Source organism: Sceloporus undulatus, chromosome 4, assembly GCF_019175285.1.
Source record: "Sceloporus undulatus isolate JIND9_A2432 ecotype Alabama chromosome 4, SceUnd_v1.1, whole genome shotgun sequence".
Classification (NCBI taxonomy): domain Eukaryota; kingdom Metazoa; phylum Chordata; class Lepidosauria; order Squamata; family Phrynosomatidae; genus Sceloporus; species Sceloporus undulatus.
The window spans coordinates 206609942-206631606 of record NC_056525.1 but is presented as its reverse complement, the minus strand read 5'-3'; the positions used below and the strand labels follow the sequence as shown (position 1 = coordinate 206631606).

At 37.9% G+C, this 21665-nt stretch overlaps 1 protein-coding gene across 12 annotated transcripts in view; it reads left to right on the top strand.

Annotated features, from left to right (window-relative positions):
- NCOA2 (nuclear receptor coactivator 2) overlaps positions 1–21665 on the top strand; it is a 192615-nt gene that overhangs the window by 142711 nt on the left and 28239 nt on the right. For all 12 annotated transcript variants that reach the window (XM_042461198.1, XM_042461201.1, XM_042461191.1 and 9 more), the window contains 8 exons: positions 983–1160; positions 3430–3618; positions 6746–6847; positions 6942–7082; positions 9483–9630; positions 12803–14069; positions 19152–19362; positions 20861–21067. In XM_042461198.1, the coding sequence (XP_042317132.1) occupies positions 983–1160; positions 3430–3618; positions 6746–6847; positions 6942–7082; positions 9483–9630; positions 12803–14069; positions 19152–19362; positions 20861–21067 (2443 nt within the window). The remainder of the gene's footprint in view (positions 1–982; positions 1161–3429; positions 3619–6745; positions 6848–6941; positions 7083–9482; positions 9631–12802; positions 14070–19151; positions 19363–20860; positions 21068–21665) is intronic.

Here is a 21665-nt window from a genome sequence, read left to right as displayed (position 1 = left end):
CTTTTCTCTTTGCTGGGCCTCATAATGCATTCTGATAAATATCAACTAAGAACCACTAAGATGTAAATCCCGTTGAGTTCAGTGGGACTAACTCTCATGTCATAATAGAGTGGCTAGTGTGTTCTCTGCTATCAGATATTCCTTAGTTGATTAAGTTTTTTATTGTTTTTTCCATAAAATTTAAAAACAAACACAAATTTACAAGAATTATATACAGTACTTAGAATACTTACAATACATTACACTACATACATTAATTCACAAAACAAGACAAAACCTACCAAAATATAGTTACCTTGCTAGACTCTTCATTTCTCCTGTTGCTTTGTTTTCTTATCTTCAGGATTCTCTGTTATCTGTTTTGAATATGAATATATATATATATATATATATATAGAGAGAGAGAGAGAGAGAGAGAGTATAGTTCATTTTGTTTTTACTAATTCCTTTATATTGTTATATCTTTATACATATGGTTTAATATATTTCATCCTAAACCAGTTACAAAGTCTATGCCCCATTGTTTTCTCAAATAAACAATCAAGGGTTCCAGTCCTTCTTAAATCTGCTTAAAACTGATTTATTTTTAAATATTCCAAGTACTCTCATATATAAATATATTTTGAATTCATTCATGAGCTTGTTATTTTTTGTATACTAATAATACTGAACAGGGAAATTCTGAATTATTCCTGGGCATTTGTGCTCAGTCATGCTTGCATCAGTACAGCAGGTGTTGCTAAGCAACACAACCACTTTTTTATATGAAAACTTCTAATGAACATGAACTGTTTCCTCCCCTCCCCACTCCATGCTACTTGAATGCTTCACATGATGATTAACAAGTAACATAGTTATTTTTCTCTCTGGTGTGATTCAGTTTTAATCAGTCTTAGGAAATGATAATAGCATAGCTAGGTGCTTTTATCTGGATGTATGGCCTCAATAATGGTCTAAAATGTGTTGTTTTCTGTACTTCCAGGCCCTTGATGGGTTCTTCTTCGTAGTGAATCTGGAAGGTAATGTGGTGTTTGTGTCGGAGAATGTGACACAGTACTTAAGGTACAACCAAGAAGAGCTGATGAACACAAGTGTATATAGCATCCTGCATGTAGGGGACCACAATGAATTTGTCAGAAACCTGCTGCCCAAATCTTTAGGTATCATGCTTCCAAAGCACAAAATGCATTGTGATAAGTTGTATTTATTTTAAACATTGGTGTTGTAATTGCTTGAGTTTATTGCCATTTAATATCATTATATAGAATTTAAGAGCTGTTTCTCTTCTTGTGTCTAAATAAGTTTCTCAAATCATTTCCTACATTAGCTACTTTCATTTTGAATCTTACCCATAACTTCATATAACATTTGGCAGATGTATAGTTCGCATTGTTATCAGCTCAACAGACTGAATCCTCTTGAGCTATTTCCTATTTTAAAACTAATTAAGTGATGCTAAGTGGGGATTATGTCTAGAAGAATTTTATAATAGAATATTGCCATGCTATTGAAAATACAACTAAAGTATATATATTCCTCATTGCAAAAAGTAGATCATAAAATCATATAAGCTTACAGCACAGGTCCTCCTGGGTCCATTCTGAGAACGGAACGGAAGGAGCAGGAACGAGTGGGGGATGGATTTTACCACACATACCAGTCCCTCATTCGTTCCGTTCCCCCTCTCTTCCGTTCTAAATCCGTTCCAGAGGAGGCTATTTTTGAGAACTGTTCAGAACAGTTCTCAAAAAGCGTTCCCTCTGGAACAGAATGGGAACAGAAGAGAGGGGGAACAGAACAAGTGAGGGACTGGAGTGTGCGGTAAAATCCGTCCCCCACTCATTCCGTTTCCTGCCGGGCCGTTCTGAGAACATCCCAGAAGACCTGTGCGGTAAGCTCCATAGAGTTGGAAGATACCACAAGCGTCATCCAGTCCAACCGCATGCCATGCAGAAACTCTCAATCAAAGCATCCCCGACATCCAGCCTCTATTTAAAAACCTCCAAAGAAGGAGAATCATAACACCTCTTAACCGTCTCTTCTACAGGCTAAACATACCCAGCTCCCTAAGTCTTCCTCATAGGGCATGGTTTCCAGACCCTTCACCATTTTGGTTGCCCTCCTCTGGACAAGCTCTAGGTTGTCAACATCCTTTTTTGAATTGTAGTGCCCAGAATTGGACACAGTATTCCAGGGGAGGCCTGACCAATCAGAATAGAGTGGCACTATTACTTCCATTGTTTAGACACTGTACTTCTATTGATGCAGCCTAAAGTTGCATTGGCCTTTTCAGCTGCTGCATCATACTGTTGACTCATGTTCAACTTGTGGTCTACTAGGACGTCTATATCCCTTTCACATGTAGTCTTTTTAAGGCAGGTGTCCCCCATCCTATATCTGTGCATTTTATTTTTTCTGCCTAAGTGCAGTACCTTACATTTCTCCCTGTTGAGGTTCATTTGGTTAGTTTTGGCCCGGCTTTCTAACCTGTTCAGGTCATTTTGAATTTTGATCCTCTCCTCTTGGATATTAGCTAGTCCTAATTTAGTGTCATCTGTAAATTTGATAAGCATGCCCTCTATTCTTTCGTCCAAGTTGTTGTTAAAGATGTGTTGACCTACATGAACTTCATAGGGTTTTCTTTGGCAAGGAATATACAGAGGTGGTTTTGCCAGTTCTTTTTTATGAAATATAGCCTACAGCACCTGGTATTCATTGGTGGTCTTGAACTTAAGTACTAACCAGGGCTGATCCTGCTTAGCTTCACAGGATATGGTGCCTTTAGGGTATTTAGGCAGATATTTTATATTGTCATAATATACTGCTCACTTAATTAATGTACTTTGAAGAAGCCAAGCCCTCCCTCCAGTCCATCTGCCTTGGTCCAGGCCTTGGAGGTAGAGAGGAACTGCTGGACCTCTTACCCTTTCCCTCCACCACTCCCTTCTCCTTCTGTGTCATGTCTTTTTAGATTGTAAGCCCAAGGGCAGGGAACCGTCTAACTAAAAAGATTGCATGTACAGCGCTGTGTAAATTTACAGTGCTTCATAAATAAAGGTTAATAATAATAATAATAATAATAATAATAATAATAATAATAATAATAATAATAATAATAATAATGGTGTCTAGGAATAGTTTTTATCAACCTAAAAGCTGTTTCACAATATACAATTTCCCCACAAGATAATGTTGATAGGTTAAAAATGTATAATAGTTTTTAAGTATTGTTTGAGTGTTTGGCAAGCACATATGTCAAGGTATTGTACAGCAGAAACTTTATTTGGAGCATAGCTCAATTGTCAGAGTGACATTTTCATTTTCATCTTTTCTCTCCAATATCTAAATCATCTTTAAGATTTTAGATATGGTGAATTAGGACATCTTGACTGGCACCTAACAATTGTGTATGATCTTTGCTTTATTTAGTGAATGGGGGACCTTGGTCTGGTGAAGCTCCTAGGCGTAACAGCCATACCTTTAATTGTCGGATGTTGGTAAAACCTTTAACTGATTCTGAAGAAGAAGGCCATGATAACCAGGAAGCACATCAGAAATATGAAACTATGCAGTGCTTTGCTGTTTCTCAACCAAAGTCCATCAAGGAAGATGGTGAAGGTAAACAGAGCATATGTTGTGTGTGTGTGGTTTTTTGCTTGTTTGTTTTGTGGTCAGTCTTTCCTTAAATTAAATAGGCCCGATCTCTCTCCATTTAAATTAATGCTGTTTTGTCTATCAACCCTGTCAGGGTTAGTAGCATTCACTAGTTATAAGAATGGCTGACTTATCTGAACACATATCTAGCTTAAAGAAATTGTGATCCTCCATATATTTTTAAACTCCAGTTTCCCTCAGCCCCAACTTGCTTAGCCATTTATATGTGTTTTTCCTATCCATACTTAGTAATTTCTCAGTCCCCCGTTAATATAGTAGTTACAGTAGATTTCCTTGGAAGAAGAAAAAGCTAAATATAACAGCCTATAAGTGTAGTGGCGAACCTATGGCATGTGTGCCAGAGATGACACGCGAAGCCATTTTTGAGGACATGAAGAGAGCGGGGAAGAGGAGGAACAGGCACATATCTGTTCCTCCTCTTCTCAGCTGTCTCTGGCCTTCAGCTATCTCCAGAGTGGCAGCTAAAGGTCCAGGAGGGTGGAGGAAGAAGACCAGGTACCGTTCTTCCCAGCCATCCCATGCCTTCAGTTTTCTCCGGAGAAGACCCACCCCTGGAAGGCAGATGTCCCACCCCCTTGACATCCCCCCCCCCCCCGAAAGTTCCATGCCCCTGGCACCGGGTGACACCCAGTGTAGGAATATCTTTGAGCTTAGACACTTAGCCTCTAAAAGGTTCGCTATCACTGGCTTATAATTTGCTTGTCCAAAGTGGCTCTTGGAACTTAGCTAATGCATCAAAAACACTTTGATATGGCCCTTAACTAATTTGCATGGACGGCCTATTTATTGTCACTGAGATGTACTCCAAAATATGCATGCTTGAGATCAGTGGCATTCCGCATTGGGGTGCAACCTGGGGCAGGGCTTCAGGGGTGGGGCTTGGGGCATAGACAAAAGAGGCCCCTCCCTCCCTGCGCTGCTTTACTTTAGAGTAAAACTGCATGGGGCAGGGAGAGAGGGGGCCTGGCCCCCCCCATCCCAGCTCCTTGCGGCTTTACTCTAAAGTAAAGCTACACTGGGCAGGGGGTGGGTGGGCACCAGCCCTTTTTCTTTCCTTTCCTGCCAGGCTTGACAGTCAAGCCTGGTAGGGAAGGAATGAGGAAACTGGCCCTTTCCCCTCCCTGCCACACACCATAAGTTGTGGAAGGGAAGTGGGAGATGCTCACCGGGTGTCATGCCCCTTCGGTGGTGTCACTCAGTGAGGCCTGCAATCCCCTAGTGACACTACTGGCTGAGATTGATATACAATCAGCCCTCTGTAGCCATGGAGTCAACCATCCATGGCTTGAAAATATTTAAAATATATATAAATTCCAAAAATCAAACCTTGATTTTGGCATTTTGTATAAGAGTAATTTTACTATCCATTGTATTTAATGGGACTTGAACATCCATGGATTTTGGTATCCACAGGGGGTCCTGGAAACAAATCTCAACAAACTGTAAATTGGTCAAGGTGTGATGCAGTGAAAACATACACAGTTTTTGCCCACTGACCTTTCTGTGGCAATCCTGGACAAACTTCTTTTAATTTTCAGAAATTATGCCCTACTACCTGCTAAACTGCTTACTGTTTTCTTTTGGCTGATCTTGAAATATGAGATTCCTCAAGTTTATATATATTCATAATGATATTCAGACATGGCATGTATGTTGAGTGAAATACATAATCTGCACTATTCCAGACGTATGCTGTATACAGGTAGGAGAAAGAGAAAATGCAGTTATAGTTTTTAGTCATGTTCAAAACTGTTGATTCTAAACTACATGTAAATGTAGCATTCTTTTGTTTTAAGTGTAAAAAAATTAGGTCAGAAAGCTTTCACTATCTAGTTGAAGTAGTAGCTGAAGAGACCAAGAGCTTGAATGAGTTCTGCTTCTGTATATACGGTATCATTCTATACCTACCTCTGATCTACTTAGAAGTCTGTTTGACTTGAGGGCACCTACCAAACAGTAGCCGCTTAGGAGTCAATATTGTAGAGCAGTTCAAAAGATAATTTGAGGTTTGTTTGTTAAAAAACTCATTTGGCGTTACAGGTGTGCCAAGGCTATTTAGAATCTAGAGGGGTGTTAGAAGAACGTGAAAAAGTTTTGCTCTTCCTCACCAAAAGAATGATGCAGCATGAACAAGGGAGTAAGAGTCTTTCATCTGAGATGCACAAGAGCAATTATTGTGGGGTGGTTAATATTATTCATATGTTGGAATGACTAAAGTCCTAGGGATTAAAGAAAAGGGGTTTAAAAAATAATGCCTATAGTTGTCAGTACACTTGGATAATTTTAGACTCTGGACTTACTGGTCTTTTGGAGGATCCTCTTCCTGGATTTAATAGATTTATGCAGGTTCTCCTCTTTACATGTAAATGTTTCATCATGGTTTGATCTGCTGAATATGTCCTGGATTTCTGCTTCAATCTTCTTCAAAGTGAGCCTCTGTTCATAATGTCTATATGTGCACACAAATAGGAAAAATGAAATATATGTGTGGGCTGTTACTAATTAGCATTTTGGAAGAGTCTGAAGATGGATTGATTTGAGAATTTGCTGGGATTTTTGTGTAATGCTGCTCAAGATTGTAAGTGAAAGTTGTAGACAAAGGGAATTGGAAGATATTTTGAATATGTTTTATTTGGAGGTAATGGAACATTGGGAATGGAGAAACCCATTTTGCGACCACTCTGCGTGAGAGCTCGAGAAGATATTTGGATTGTGATTTCTGTGGGAGCAGAAATGGATTGAGCAATATAAAAGAAATGTGATCAAAAGGTTTTCAACATGGCTCTGTCAAATGTTAATTTAGATTCTTGTTTGGTTTTAAATGTAGTGTGATATATACAGATATGAAAAAGTCAAATATTTCTGCTATGAAGAAATAGTCAGTTTTGCATGCTCCCCCCCCCCCCCCTTTTTCGGTGATTTTCTGTCAGATTCCACCAGATTTTTCCCTAGTTCCAATAATGGGGATAGTATTATTAAAACAGCAAGACTAGGCTTTTAAAAACACACACATAAATTTATGGTTTGTCCAAACCTTTCTCCAGTTAAAAATAATTTTGTTCCCTTTAAGATTTGCAGTCTTGCTTGATTTGTGTGGCAAGAAGAGTTCCAATGAAGGAAAGGCCACTTTTGCCGTCATCAGAGACATTTAGCACTCGTCAGGATTTGCAAGGTAGTATTAGGACAAATGTCAAATCTTTATTATTGTTCTTTAAAAACAAAATAATTGTAGTTATGTGTTATAATAATGGCTTTAATAAATTCAGGCAAGATAACGTCACTGGACACTAGTACCATGCGAGCAGCTATGAAGCCTGGTTGGGAAGATGTAGTAAGAAGGTGCATTCAGAGATTCTATGCACAGCATGAAGGAGATTTGTCTTTTGCCAGGAGGCATCATCAGGAGGGTAAGGATCCTCTATACATCTTTAACTTGACTTCGACTGGAATGTTTACAGTAGAGAGGAAAAAAGAAATCCTTGACAGGTCATACTGTAATTCAAATATTTTGAAGCTCCAATACAAATATGGAAAACTAAATATTGCAGTGCCTTCACACACACTTACCTGCCTGTTTACCACAATTCCATGTTTGTATAGCACTGTAGTATACTTTTGGTCTTTATTTATTTATATCAGTATTTATATTCCACTTCTTCAGAAAGGTGTAAAGATGGCTTACAAATTTGTTTGATTTTATTTATACTTTACACATCATTCTTTGAATGTAATCAGGATGCTGAGTAATAAATATAACAAAACCTGACATAGCATAGCATTAAAAGGAGTATAAATTTCAATAGGATAGTTTGCCCAATTTAGATATAATTCAGCAAATTAAAAAAAATACACTATTTCATTTAATATTAAACTTGCAGGAGTTAGGATAGTCCCAAGGTCCACTCATTTGTAAGATTGTGATAGAAGATTGTGTTGAGTGTTAAGTCATGTGTTAGTGCAAGAATGTCTTTTTTTTCCTTTTAACAAATACATTCAACTTGAACATTAAGGCCTGAAATTGTAGCTGGCACGCTGAACTCTACAAGTGTAGTGGTTTCCAAACTTTTCCTTCCCTATTGTTAGGCCATCTGGCATACAATCAATGCTAAAAAAATTCAGAGGGAAATCAACAATTGCATTTGGCACACCACAGATTCACTGCTGATGAAAAAAAGGATGCAAACCACAAGGGGCACGTTTATAGAATCTCTTTGGACTGGACGTATGAACTAAAGGTTGTTTAACTTTTTCAACCATCTTTGCTACAGTAGACTACATACTTCAAGGAATTATGGACAAAATCCAGCATGCTTGAGCACCATCTTATCAGAACTTCCATTCCACTTTCCCATGCAGCCTGAAAAGTTGTTGAAGAACCAGAGTTTCTTCCAGTTCTCCTAGGCATGTTTTTGTGGTGTATGCAGGGCTTCAATGAAATTGGAAAGTCAGCAGGAAACATCCAGTGCTGCATCCAGCATATATGTTCTAATTTTATCAACAAAAGATGGGAGAGGCATATTTCTGCTTTTGGATATAGTATCTACATAAAATTGGTGTGAACTCCAGTACTTTTGACCTCTCCGTGTTTTCTTAAACCAAGCGTGGGCAACTATAGCAAATCCAGAATTCTGTTTCCTTACTCTGCTTTTCTCTAGAGCCTGCAAAGATTGCCAGAAATGCCCAGGAGCAAAAATAAAACAATGGAAGTGACTAGAACCCCAAATCTAATTTTGAAATTTTTTTAACATGTTAAACAATGCAGAGTGGGGCCAAAATATATAAAAAGGGTTGTTTGTGACTCATTGAAATTTCTGTGAATGGCAATTGGCACACATTATTTCTGCCCAGAGAAAAAGTTGGTGCAGGGAATCTGTGATGTCAAGTCCCTTAAGAATTGGGGGGGGGGGCACATTTTTGTTGTTGTGTGGCTTCACAATATTTCTAACTTTGTGTGACTCCAAGGCAACTCTACCATGGAATTTCTTTGGCTACCTCTCTGATTTCTTCAGAGGATATTTGTCTTTTCCTTCCTCTAAGATAGAGAGAATGTGACTTACCCAAGATCACCCAGTAGATTTTCATGACTGAACAGAGAATCAAACCCTGATTCCCCAGAGCACTAGTCCAACACTACGTTATGCTGGCTTTTCCAGGGGGACATATTGTCCTAATACCATGGTTTTCCCACTCCTGTATTAAACTTAGTACTGAAGCATTAGGTCCCATGCTTTGGACACTGGTGAAAGTAGAGAAGGTAACAGATGAAAAGCAATTACAGTAGTTTGGGGTCAGTGCCAGAAAACAAATTCATCATTCAAAGGTCTGCTTGTAGTTAGAAGCTTCATTCCTGCAAGCATCCTTCACTAGTTTGTCTAAAAGAGAATAAGTGGAGTACTTTGTAGAGAATGTAAGAAAGCTCATACCAGCTTCAATCCCTTGCTAGTTAGTTTTAATTTTGAGTCCCTGTTTTGTGTGTTGGGGTGGATGGAAATCATTCCTGTTTCAAATTATCCAGAAAGACTGTCAGAAGACAATTCATGGGTTATTGCATATATTTTTTTTCTAATATTGGCACCATCTCCAACTTGCTTTCAGTTAATACTTTACTGCACTTGCACTTTGATCTGAAACAGCAAAACATTATCTCTTCTTTTAACACACCCTTGCTGATTTTGCAGAAGATTCTCAGATACTTATTGCAATCTAAAGAAGGCAGTGTTAATGGACAGAGTCCACATTTTCATGTGAACAATCTCCAGCAGTGTGGGTGTCTCATTTCTTGTTTTCTTGTTTTTGCTTGCTTGCAGTGCTGAGGCAAGGACTGGCATTCAGTCCTGTCTATCGATTTTCTTTGTCTGATGGCACTATTGTTGCTGCCCAAACGAAGAGCAAGCTCATCCGTTCTCCAACTACTAGTGAACCTCAGCTTGTAATATCCTTGCATATGCTTCACAGGTAATTTATAAAAATGTTTTCTAATTAAAATCTTCAGATCCACTTTCCTGTAACATCTGCAACAAGAGTACATAATCTGCACTTATCTTGAATTCTTTATACTCTGATAAACTTTTTAGCTGTGTTGGCTTGTTATGAAATGAACTATAGGTTTTATTTTCAGTGTTTCTGTTTTCTAAAAGAACACTCCTGTCTGAGCCCTAAACACTTGTTTGAAAGCAAATCCAATTCATTTGAGTTGAATTTCCAAACAAATGCATTTAGAACTGCAGTTAAAGATATAGCCTTCTGTTTAAAGGCTACTGTTTTTACTTTGAGATCTGCATCTATTGTGACCATGTATATGTAATTTTAATATGTATAAGATAAAATAGTATCCCATGCAGCTCCTTTAGTGTATTCTGACCATCTCTCACGTGCAGTCTCAGAAATAATGACTGCAGCAGCTGCTCCCGCAATCCAAAACCCATTCCTGAAATGTAGGCGGGGGGGGGGGGGCAGTCTGCAATGGAAAACCCTTACACAGTTTGCTTAGATAAATTAATGGTGCTATTTAACAAAATAAACTTTGTACGGAATTAAGAGAGCAAACTTGATAATACCAGCTGTTTCCCAAAATGTGAATATTCTTTGTAGTTCCAGAAGACAGCATCCTAAACAGTGAAAATACTTTCAGAAGAGAAAAATTATTATGGTATATGGAAAAAATGGGGAAAACATAGAGAATGAAGTTAGGTTGAAATAATTTGTTTCTCTAGAATTTGCCATTCCATAATTAAAACTAAAACTTTTGTGCCATGTTATTAACATAATAACTGTATATGTTATTGAATAGCAATTGTATATTTGTGTCAGTGTTGATTTATGAATAGGTTTTAATGAGCATTGTTTCATTGTTTATCCATTATCTGTGGTTTAATGCAAAAACCCCAAACAAACCCAGAACTAAAACAGTGATAGCTTACTCTGACTGTATACCCATCTAACTAAAATTCCTCTTTCACCATTCAGAGCTGTTTCTGTTGGAATTAAGAGGCCTTTTTTATATTTAATGGGAGAATGCTGACGCAATGAGTTAAACAAGAAAGGCCAGCTTACAAGTCATAATTTGCAAAAACCCCAAACAAACCCAGAACTAAAACAGTGATAGCTTACTCTGACTGTATACCCATCTAGCTAAAATTCCTCTTTCACCATTCACAGCTTATTAATTAAGATAAATATTGGGGGTGGGGGCTTGTGCATGTTTTATATAGTTTCCCATTTCACTTTACTCATGTCTTTCAAATAAGAATTGACTGGACAGTTTCTTTTTCTCCTCAGCTTTTCTTCTAGTTCTCATGCCACCAGCAGGCCAAAGTTTAAATGTTTCAGCTGCAGAATTTAGAGTGCAAACACTGCAAAGGAATGTCTTAACCAGTGCCAAAAATTGTATTAATGTAGTTCATAGAGCACTTTTTCTCCAGTATGCAATTTTGCAAACTTTAATTTCTGTGGAAACTTTTTGGAGCGGTGGAACAATTGATAGGACCCATATTTACGGCTTTGTTACAGATGTTTACAAGAGTAACTTCACAATGTAACAAAAACCTTGTATACTTAAGAAAATCTGCATCAAGAACTAAATTTGGGTATTCTTCAAAGAGGTTTCTTTCAGAAATGTTCCGTCACAAATGTGTTTTTCTTGTAGAGATATTACTTCCCCTCTCAAACACCAATAGCATGTTCCTGAAAGTGTGATTCTTCTCCAGATAGCACTACTGTATGCAATGGGGTTCCCTAATATCATAGGCATCTATTAGCTGCTGTTGTTTTTTTATACATGGTGATTTTAAAGTCTGTACAGGGAAGCACTTTTCAGAGGAATTCAGTCCAGGAAAAGATGAAAAGGAGTCCTACCCTGACATTTTTACCATGTTCCTGTATATCTCAAGGCAAAATTTATTTGTCCAGATATCCACAGCAGGATCCTCTGCACAAGATTTAAATCATCACCAAACAGCAGACTTGTTTCAACTAAAAGGTCTCTTTGGTAGAAAGTGAGAGAACATTGTCTTATATAGACTGATTATCTGCATAAAATATGAATCTCAAAAAATCTCGCTATCAGAAGCCGCTAGAATAGCCTGAGTTCTTTACACAGCAGAATCCTCGGAAGCATTAAGCTATATCTGTTCATGCTGCAACACCAGTTTCACCAGCATTTTAAACAAAGTTATAGGGAAGAAGATAAATAGCAGTATAACTATCTTCCTGCAAATTTGTTAACTTTTCCCTTCCCCTGTTGCATACGATATGGAATATCATGCTGTTATTTGTGAGATTATTCCACAAACAAAAAATGCATTTGAAGTACACTAGCCATCTAAAGAAGCCTCTCCCTCTACAGTTCCCCCCATCCTTGACACTAGCATACATGTTTCAGCTTGTGTACACACAAAATCCTTCTCTAAGTAGGCCGATCACATTTTGAACTTGTTTACAGCAGTCATTTTGGCTCCTGCAGTTAGAGCAGTGTTGTAATTTTTTTGGCTGTTCTCCCAAACACTTAGCATTATACACTTAGCTTTTTGCTATAAATTTTTATCAAATACTACAGCAGTTCCAGAGTTGTTAAAAAATATGTTTCTGTGTAATCAAAACATCAGCAAACAGCCAAAAGTGAGGATTTGTCTTATTCTCTCTGGCTTTTAAAATAGTGCAAAAAGAATAATGTAATTCATTATGGGATGTTATATAGAGAATATATATATTCAGATAGCTAACTAGAACTGTCTGTCTTGTGCAGTGGTAGACATGTATCTAGTAATATGGTGTCCATTTTCTCCTGCGTAATAATATGGGTTCCTCGGAAAAGTCCTATGTTTGTCACAATAGTCAGTGATGGATTGTGAGGTCATTTGCTGAGGCTGATGTTTACTACTTTATGGAGGGGAACAACATTACATTTGTGAGGTGGTATAGTGCTTTTTTTCCTTATTTATGAACAAGATAAATATCATTCCAGAACCAAAGCTTAGAAATACTTTGGGGAAAAGCAAATACAAAGCAGCACAGGTCATCCTTGTACAGTAGGATTGTGAAAAATCTCCCTTCTTTATTATAAATTCATGTTTTAGGGTCAACTTATATTTTTATCTAACATTTTAATTTTAGATTTTTAATGTTGCAGGGAACAAAATGTCTGTGGAATGAACCAGGATTTAACTGGACAAGCAATGGGAAAGCCATTGAACCCTATTAGCTCCAGCAGCCCTGCCCATCAGACCATGTGCAGTGGGAATCCAGGTCAGGATATGACCATCAGTAGCAATATGAATTTTGCCATAAATGGCCCAAAGGAACAAATGGGCATGCCAGCGAGCAGGTTTGGTGGTTCAGGCGGGATGAACCATGTGTCAAGTATACAAGCATCCACTCCTCAGGGTAGTAACTATGCACTAAAAATGAATAGTCCCTCTCAAAACAGCCCTGGAATGACACCAGGTCAGCCAAACTCTATGCTTTCCCCAAGGCATCGTGTGAGTCCTGGAGTGGCAGGCAGTCCTCGGATCCCACCCAGTCAGTTTTCCCCAGCAGGAAGCTTGCATTCCCCTGTTGGTGTTTGCAGCAGCACAGGAAATAGCCATAGTTATACCAACAGTTCCCTCAATGCACTTCAGGCTCTCAGTGAAGGGCATGGAGTTTCTCTAGGTTCATCATTGGCTTCACCTGATGTAAAAATAGGTAATTTACAAAATTCCCCTGTAAACATGAATCCTCCCCAGCTAAGCAAAATGGGAAGCCTGGACTCTAAAGATGGCTTTGGACTTCATGGGGAGCAATCAGAAGGTACAACTGGACAAGCAGAGAACATCTGCCATTCAGGAGAACAGAAAGAAAGCAACGACAACATGCCCCAGGTTGTTGGTGGTGACAGGCCTGATGGACAGAACAGACTGCATGATGGCAAAAGTCAGACAAAGCTCTTACAGTTGCTGACCACCAAATCTGATCAGATGGAGCCCTCACCTTTGTCTAATACTATGGGAGATGCTAACAAGGACTCCATGGGAGGTTTATCTGGTTCTGGTTCAGCACATGGAACCTCACTCAAGGAGAAGCATAAAATTTTGCACAGGCTCTTGCAGGACAGCAGTTCTCCTGTAGACTTAGCTAAGCTTACAGCAGAGGCCACAGGCAAAGAACTTAGCCAGGAGACCAGTAGCACAGCTCCTGGTTCAGAGGTGACTGTTAAACAGGAACCCGTGAGTCCTAAGAAGAAAGAAAATGCACTACTTCGCTACTTGCTAGATAAAGATGATACTAAAGATATTGGTTTACCAGACATTACCCCCAAACTGGAGCGGTCGGACAGTAAGACAGACCCTTCCAGTAGCACAAAGCCAGTAGCTATGAAGACAGAAAAAGAAGAAATGCGGTTTGAGCCGAATGAACAGGTAAAACATATCTTTTTATTCTCATTTAGCAAATGTATTATGTCAAATGTATGTTTAAACAATTCCTTTTGGGGGATCTCTGACATCTCTTGCATGTTTTTGTGGGACATTGAAATATTACATTTGATTTTTTTTGTGATCGGATTTGCTCATCTTGTGCTTCCAAGATCTGCTTAGCTGAAAGATGTGATCTATTATTTGCTAATCAGTTACATTCTGGTTCTTGGTATTGTTACCTTTATAGAAACTGCCTAGATTAATCAAATTCAGCATTGAACATTGATTTATTTTAAGAATTTGGAAAGGCAAGTTAGAAAGTGAATTGATGGTAAGTAATCAGGAGAAGGAGCTGCTATGTCAAAGAAGGATCTCAGTGAGCTTGTCAAGGGTACAAAAGTGCCCTAAAACTATGTGCAGTAAACCACAAAGGCTCAATCTAGAGTGAGAAAGTGAAAGAATCTTGGTTGATAACATAATCATCATATTTCCCACAGGAAGTTGAAGCTAAATATAGATCAAAGCTTAAAGCCATTTAACATATTTCTAGAACAGATCTAAATTCTAAATTGTTTTTCTTTTGTCTGAGTTTTCTTCCTCGTCTTCTTCTTCTTTCTATAACAAAAGCTGTAATGTTCTTGCAACACCCCCTAAGTAAGATTTTTTAAGCTTTCCTTCTCAAGTGATGTTTGTTTAAACTAATTGCTAATTTCATTGTGTAGTCTTCATTGCAAATATAGCAATGCCTGGATGTAGTAAATATTTTATAAAGATGTGTTTGATGGGGAAAGGTGTAACATTTCCTTTCAAGTTTAACTTTTTCTGAATAGGATGTGCTTTGAAGCATACCACAGTACCAAAATAGCATTATTCCAGGTTGCATATTTAAAATCATCTTCCTAACTGACAGACCTGATTCTCTGTTCTTTTAGAAATGTCTTCTATGGCTAAAAATTACATAATTTCTAAATAACTTTTGAAATATTTTTGACAACTACTTTTTAAATTTGTTCATAGGTACCTTCAAACAGTACTTATTCTAACATATGTATGCAGTCAGCTTTTGTTCAGAGACACATGACTCAAGATACTGTTAAACTTGAGTTCCCATCAGCACCAGTTGCAATGACCAGTAGCCCACATTTTCCCCAGCCCTAGGCCTCAAGCCAGCATATACAGCCAGTTATTAAAACATCTTCCTTCTGAGGGTTCCTAAAGGCCTACCCAAACAAAAAAATCTCCCTATCACCAGAAGGACACTTCAGTGGATGCCAGTCTAGGCTTTCTAGGAAGGGTGCTCCAGAGCCTTGGATTAGTCAATGAGAAGGCCCTCTCCCATGTTCCCCCCCATATATGATGGGACACAGAGAAAGAATTCTGAAGATTTCTCAATTTTGGACAGTTTCACATGGGAGAGTACAGCCATTCAGATAGCTTGAGCCATATAGGTCTTCATAGATTTTAACCAGTATTATACCTGGAAACAGACTGGTAACTGGTAGAACTGTTATAAATAAGAGAGCTATATGTTCCCTTTAACTACCCTTAGGCAGTAATCTGGTTATAGCTCTTTCAACAGGCTAAAATGTTTAAACATGCTTCAAAGGCAGGCCAACACAGAGCACATTACAATAATCAAAACAAGATGTAACTAAGGGCATGTGTCACTTTAGCCAGATCAGACAGCTTAAGAGACAGACACAAGTGGCATGCAAGCCTTAACTATGCAAATGGAGCTGCAGAAGCCTGAGTTTCCATGTTCAGGTGTAAATTCAGTTGCAAATCTGTGTCTTTTAGGGGAGTGTAACCCCATGGTAGGAGTTGTTGTCTAATAACAATTGAAGGTCTGCATGTTTAGCCTGGCTTTGGCAGTAATATTGCTCTTCCTGTCTAAGGACTTCTTTCCCCTTTACCTTAAAGGTGGTCCAGTGTGTTGGTCAGAAAGTTTCAACATTTTCTTTCTTTTGACTTTAAAAGTTCCTGTGAAATTATAAATGAATTCTGTGTTTGTCCAGGAGGGGCAAATCATGTAAAATTGCTGTCCCTAGATCATGTAAAACTGTTGTCCCTAAGCTTTGTTGGTGTTGTGCCTCTTTCCTTCCATAGTTATTGATAGAGTTTTTCTTGTCTGCATCATGATAGACTCTCACCTTTAAACATTCTTTAAAAAAAAAGAAAGAAACTTAAATGCTTAAATAAAAACACTAGTGATCAGCTATTGTAGGGAAGTTGTGAGAAGATCTCATGAAAAAAAAACAACAGTGTAAAACAGTCTCTTATTGTCATCCTTACACAAGACTATAAAACACTTGAACCAGGTGGAAAATAGTCTTATTTGAAACACAAAAGGTAAGTGAGGCCAGCCTCCTCTGACCCCCTATAACTAGAACACTGTATGAGTGTAAAAAAAGGAGCGTGCTGGTGAAAGTTCATTTGCTGCTTCCACATAAATTGGTGTAAAACATTTTTAAGGCTAGAGCTGTCCAAGAATAAAGCTTGCTGAGAAAGAACTGTTGTGGCCTGCTGCAGTTGAGTCTTTTTTCATTAGCCAGGCTAGTAGATGGAACTGTGAAAATGGCAGCCTGTGTCAAATTCACTGCATAATATTGAAACACATACTCTATTCTGTACCTTCTTTGTCTGTTGGGGTAAAGAAATGCAAAAAATATATGAATTTCTTGTGAGTAATGGTGTCAGGAAACATTACAAGACTGCTGTTTTCAATGTAGCCCCTTACCAAAACACCACCAGTTTACATGAAACTCACGGTGGTAAAATCTCTAATAGTCAGCATTATGAATGTACGTGTGATGTAAGTGTAGAAGAATGTAGGTGTGATTCAGTGTATGAAAGTGCAAAGTGTTACACATTTGTAGCAGAACATCTAGCTTTACATTTAGGTTTACTAGATGTTTCAGTTTTCTGGAACTATCTAAAAAGATCATGGAGCCCACTGTAGAAAACTCACTGAAAAAAAGATCAATATGTTGTAGCAGTTGTTAGTCTCCATATGCTTCAGAAAGCTGAATATTTGCACCAGTTGGAATAAGAATTTCTGCTCTTTAATTAGCTGGGGTTTTGTTTTTCATGCTTGCACACAACAATCTGTTCTGAAAGTTTACTAGTCAAAGGCCACCAGAAGAACATCAGAAGCAGACTATTCTTATTATACTGAATCAGACCATTGGTCTAGCTGCGCTAGTGAAGTCTGCTGTAATTATAACAGCTTGTGACCATTCAGGCAGTACTCTTCCCTGGTGCTGTCACCTGAGAGGCTATGAACAGAATGTATTCAGAACTGAGCCTCAGAGGATCTCAGTGGCTAGTCATTCCTATCCAGTAAAAAGTCTGTGGCTGGTATGGAAGGAGGCAAGGAGCCAGGAGCAATTAACATTTCTTAATACCCAATTTATTCCTGTTTGTTTATCTATAGTATATAGTACAGTGGTGCCTCGGGTTACGAAATTAATTTGTTCCGTGGCACCGTTCGTAACCCGAAAAGCCTTCGTAAGCCGGATTGCCATAGGCGCTAATGGGGAAAAGCCGCGATTCCGTGCGAAAAAGCCGAAAAAAGCACCAAAAGTTTTTTCGTAACCCGAAAAAACATTCGTAACCCGGAACAATGTTTTCCTATGGGATTTTTTCGTATCCCGAAAATTTCGTAACCTGGGTATTTCGTATCCCGAGGTACCACTGTAGTTATATTTACACTATAGTCTAAATTATATTTTAGAAGTGTGTTAGGTATTATTTAAACTTATTCTTAAAATATTTTGCTAATTTTATGTAACAGCATGCAAACACAATGAGAAATTGAAAAAGATGCATTTGAATAAAATACACTATAGTACATAGACAAAAATTAGTAACATAATGGGCTCCACTAATCTCAGCAGCTAATGCATAATTATCTTTATTGAGAAAAGAAAAGTTTTATGATGTCAGACATAAGTTTATTGCTTAATGCAAAGAAAAAAATAAATTTCACAGTAATCTTAACATTATTTTGTCTACTGAACTATTCCAAAAAGAAATGAAGGCCCCAGTTTTAGTTCTGCAAATCACAATTATTACTTTACTCATCTTTACCTACACTTTCTGAAGCCAATTATTTTCTTCAGAAAGCTGTCTTTATTTGCTTCCTTTTTTCTATTAACAATCAACCCTAAATAATAGTCGTAATTATTAAACTGATTTTTTAATTTGACTTCTTGTGTAGAATTGGTAGTGAAAAATAAATTCACTTAATAATACAACCAGTTCCATTGGGGGTGGAGAACGCTGTTGCATCTTTAACAAATCTGAAAAAGTCAACTCTCTAGACAGAACACCTCCAACATTTCATTATACAAAGACCATCATCTTGACTCTTACCAGAAAATACTGTTTTACTGTAATTTGAATGTTAGTAAAATTTTGTGCTCATCAAACCAGTAGTTTCATGTAAACTGGGGAATTTTCTATTTCTTCAAGCTAAAATTCTGGCTGCATTGGTACTTTCTCACTACAGGGAGATAATCTCCATGCATTTCTTTTTTCTTTTAAAAGAAATCATTGTTTTTATGTGTTCTGTACTTTTCTTCCATTGAAAAGCTGAGCCAGGATGTAAAGCATTTTAGCCATGTGGAAGTAACTATTCTATAGAAGGTTTTTAGCCCTGTCATAAACAAGCAGAATTAGAATGAAGACAGAGTCTTGATTTCTACTGAACAAAGCTTCTTTGTTTCATGGAAATCTGCATCCTCTGCAGCCTTTGGTGCTATCTCTGTGCCAATTCTTGGCTGGGCTGTGGTAAAAGAATATTACTAATTTGCTTTTAAGAGAGAGCTTTAATTGGTCTGCTTTGTACTTCCAGAAACACAGTAACAGGAAAGCTTTGGGTACACATGCAACTAGTGTTTCTTCTCTGTCAAATCACAGCAATATTTTCTTTATAGGAGTGGATACCAATCACTCCCAAGTAATGGAAGATGTACTGGGTGCAACAAGTCCTCATTCTGTTTCCTGTTACTTAGATTATCACAGTTAGAGAGCTTGTTCTCAGTATGAAAACACATGCTTTCTTTTCTTCCCCTTTCATTAAAGCCTGGCAGTGAGCTAGATAACTTGGAAGAGATTCTAGATGATCTACAAAACAGCCAGTTGTCTCAGCTTTTCCCAGATTCCCGACCAGTTGCTTCAGCAGGATCGGTTGATAAGCAAGCCATCATCAATGACCTCATGCAGATCACAGGTGAAAACAGCCCTGGCACATCTGTTGGAGCCCCCAAACCCACAATGAGGATGTCACAGAGCAGTGAGTCTGAGCTATTGTCCCATCATGAACACAACAAAATTAGCTTGAAAGAAAAAATGTAGCCTTTGCCTTTGAGTCTTCCATATTTTTGTGTAGTTTAGAAATCTGCAGTGCTCACACAGCACCATCTGCTGTTCTAAATTTTAAGAATAGTGTTTTCATATCAGATATTGTATAGCCTCAAACCAAGATACTGCACTACTATGGAACTCTGTTAATTTAAAAGTCAGATTTTGTGTTAATAAAACTTAACCTTGTTTCCATCAATCAAGGATAAGTTTTCAACATGTTGTTGATATTAGATATTACACAGTTACACCAAATTAAAAATGAACAATTTACTGTATATACTCATGTATAAGTCTAGAAATTTTAGTCAAAAATTGACCCCCAAAAACCTGTGTCGACTTATCCATAGGTCAATGTAAATACTGTACTTTATCTCTTATAAAAAGGGAACCATCCCTTCAGGAAAGACAAAAATGTAATCTGTCTTGAAAGCCCTGACGCCCCTCTGTTCTCTCATTCATCCAGTCTTTAATGTGAGCACAACAGTTATGCCTGGTAGAATTTTGTTAAGTTCTTTGGCATCATTTTCCTTTGCTTCATCCTATAGATCCTTTGTCACATGCCTCTAAATTTTACTGTCGACTTATACATGGGTCATGTCAAAATCCATCCTTTTAGCCCCCAAAACCTGCCTTCAACTTATACATGAAGTTGACTTATAGTCGAGTATATACAGTAAAATGAAGCACAGAAATTTCAGTTCAGAAGGCAGTACTCTTTAGAAGGATACATGACTTTGGCTATGACCTAAGTTCTTATGTAGCACTTGAGGCTGAAGAGTAGGTGCTTTCTGGAGTCACACCATTGGGGAAGTACATTGGAATCAGAAAAGAAGGCCACTTCTCTGATCTGAAGTGAAAACTTTCACACATCTTTAGTCACTTAAATCAGGACTGAGAAAACTTTTTTTTTCAATTAGGGCTGCATGCAGTCCCAGGTGGCAAGTTGAGGGCACACATGTTTGCACAGATTTATGAACATGCATGCAAACATATAGTTACCCTCTCTACTGTCTCTACCCACCACCCATCCATTCTCTTCTTGATCACATATTTTGTCTGTCTCTCTCTCACCAGGGATGTAGCCAAAGGGGGGGGGGGTTCCTTGGGGTCCAGACCCGTCCTTCCATTAGAAAAATGAATGGTGTGTGCTGCTGCGCCGCCACACCAAGCCCCATTATAATGGTGGCACTTAGTCTGGACCCCCCCCCCTTTCTAAAATCCTAGCTATGTACCTGCTCTCTCACACACACATTCAAGAACATAAGCAATATTACAGTGTTATGAAATGTGATCAGAATTATAGTTGCTGTCATTGCTGTTGTTTTAAAACCATTAGATTGTACTTTCATTTATATGATGTAATTGTCAAGTCTCTTAAATATTTTTCTCTCCCATCCTCTTCTCCAACCCTATTTCTACTTATTTAGCTTTTACCAATACAAGGCAAGCACAGTTGGGAAGGATGTTACCAAACCAGAATTTGCAACTTGATATCACATTGCAGAACACATCAGGTGCTGGAACTTTTACACCCATAAGAAACAACAGTCCATATTCAGTGATACCTCAGCCTGGAATGATGGGCAGTCAAGGAATGATAGGAAATCAAGGAAACCTAGGGAACAATAGCCCAGGTATAGAGAACTAGAACAGTGCTTTCTTTTACAATGCTTCATGTGACTTCATGGACTATGACTTGATTCTGGTTTTGTTATAGCTAAAAATAAGTTTGCTTTCAAATCTGTGGGATTTATTTCTGAGTAGGCCTTCTAAGTATTACACTTCAAAGAATAAAAATCCTTCAAAAGTCTTGTAAAGTCAATCTGATTATGGAAGTCTCTGGAAAATGCAGCTATCTGCCACTGAATTTATAATAGTACAAACTTAATGGATTAATATCTGAGAAAATATATTTCTTTACCAACATAAATATTTCTCACACATTGCACATATCATACCAGTCACCTGTGCAGGATTAAGTAATGACCTCTGTCTGCTCTTAGACTTTCTCAAGTGCATAATTGTTTTATATAAAATTGATTTACCTATAATCTGAAGAGAATATTAGAGAAAATGGAAGGAGATGCTGCATCTGAAATACCATTTAATTTAATACTGTACTTTAAAAAAACAATTCACTAAATTTTGCTGAAGAAAATAGTTCTCCTTGATTGTTTTCCTTTCTTACAATTTTATTGTTATGAGTTCTCCATCAAACCTCAGACTTAATGC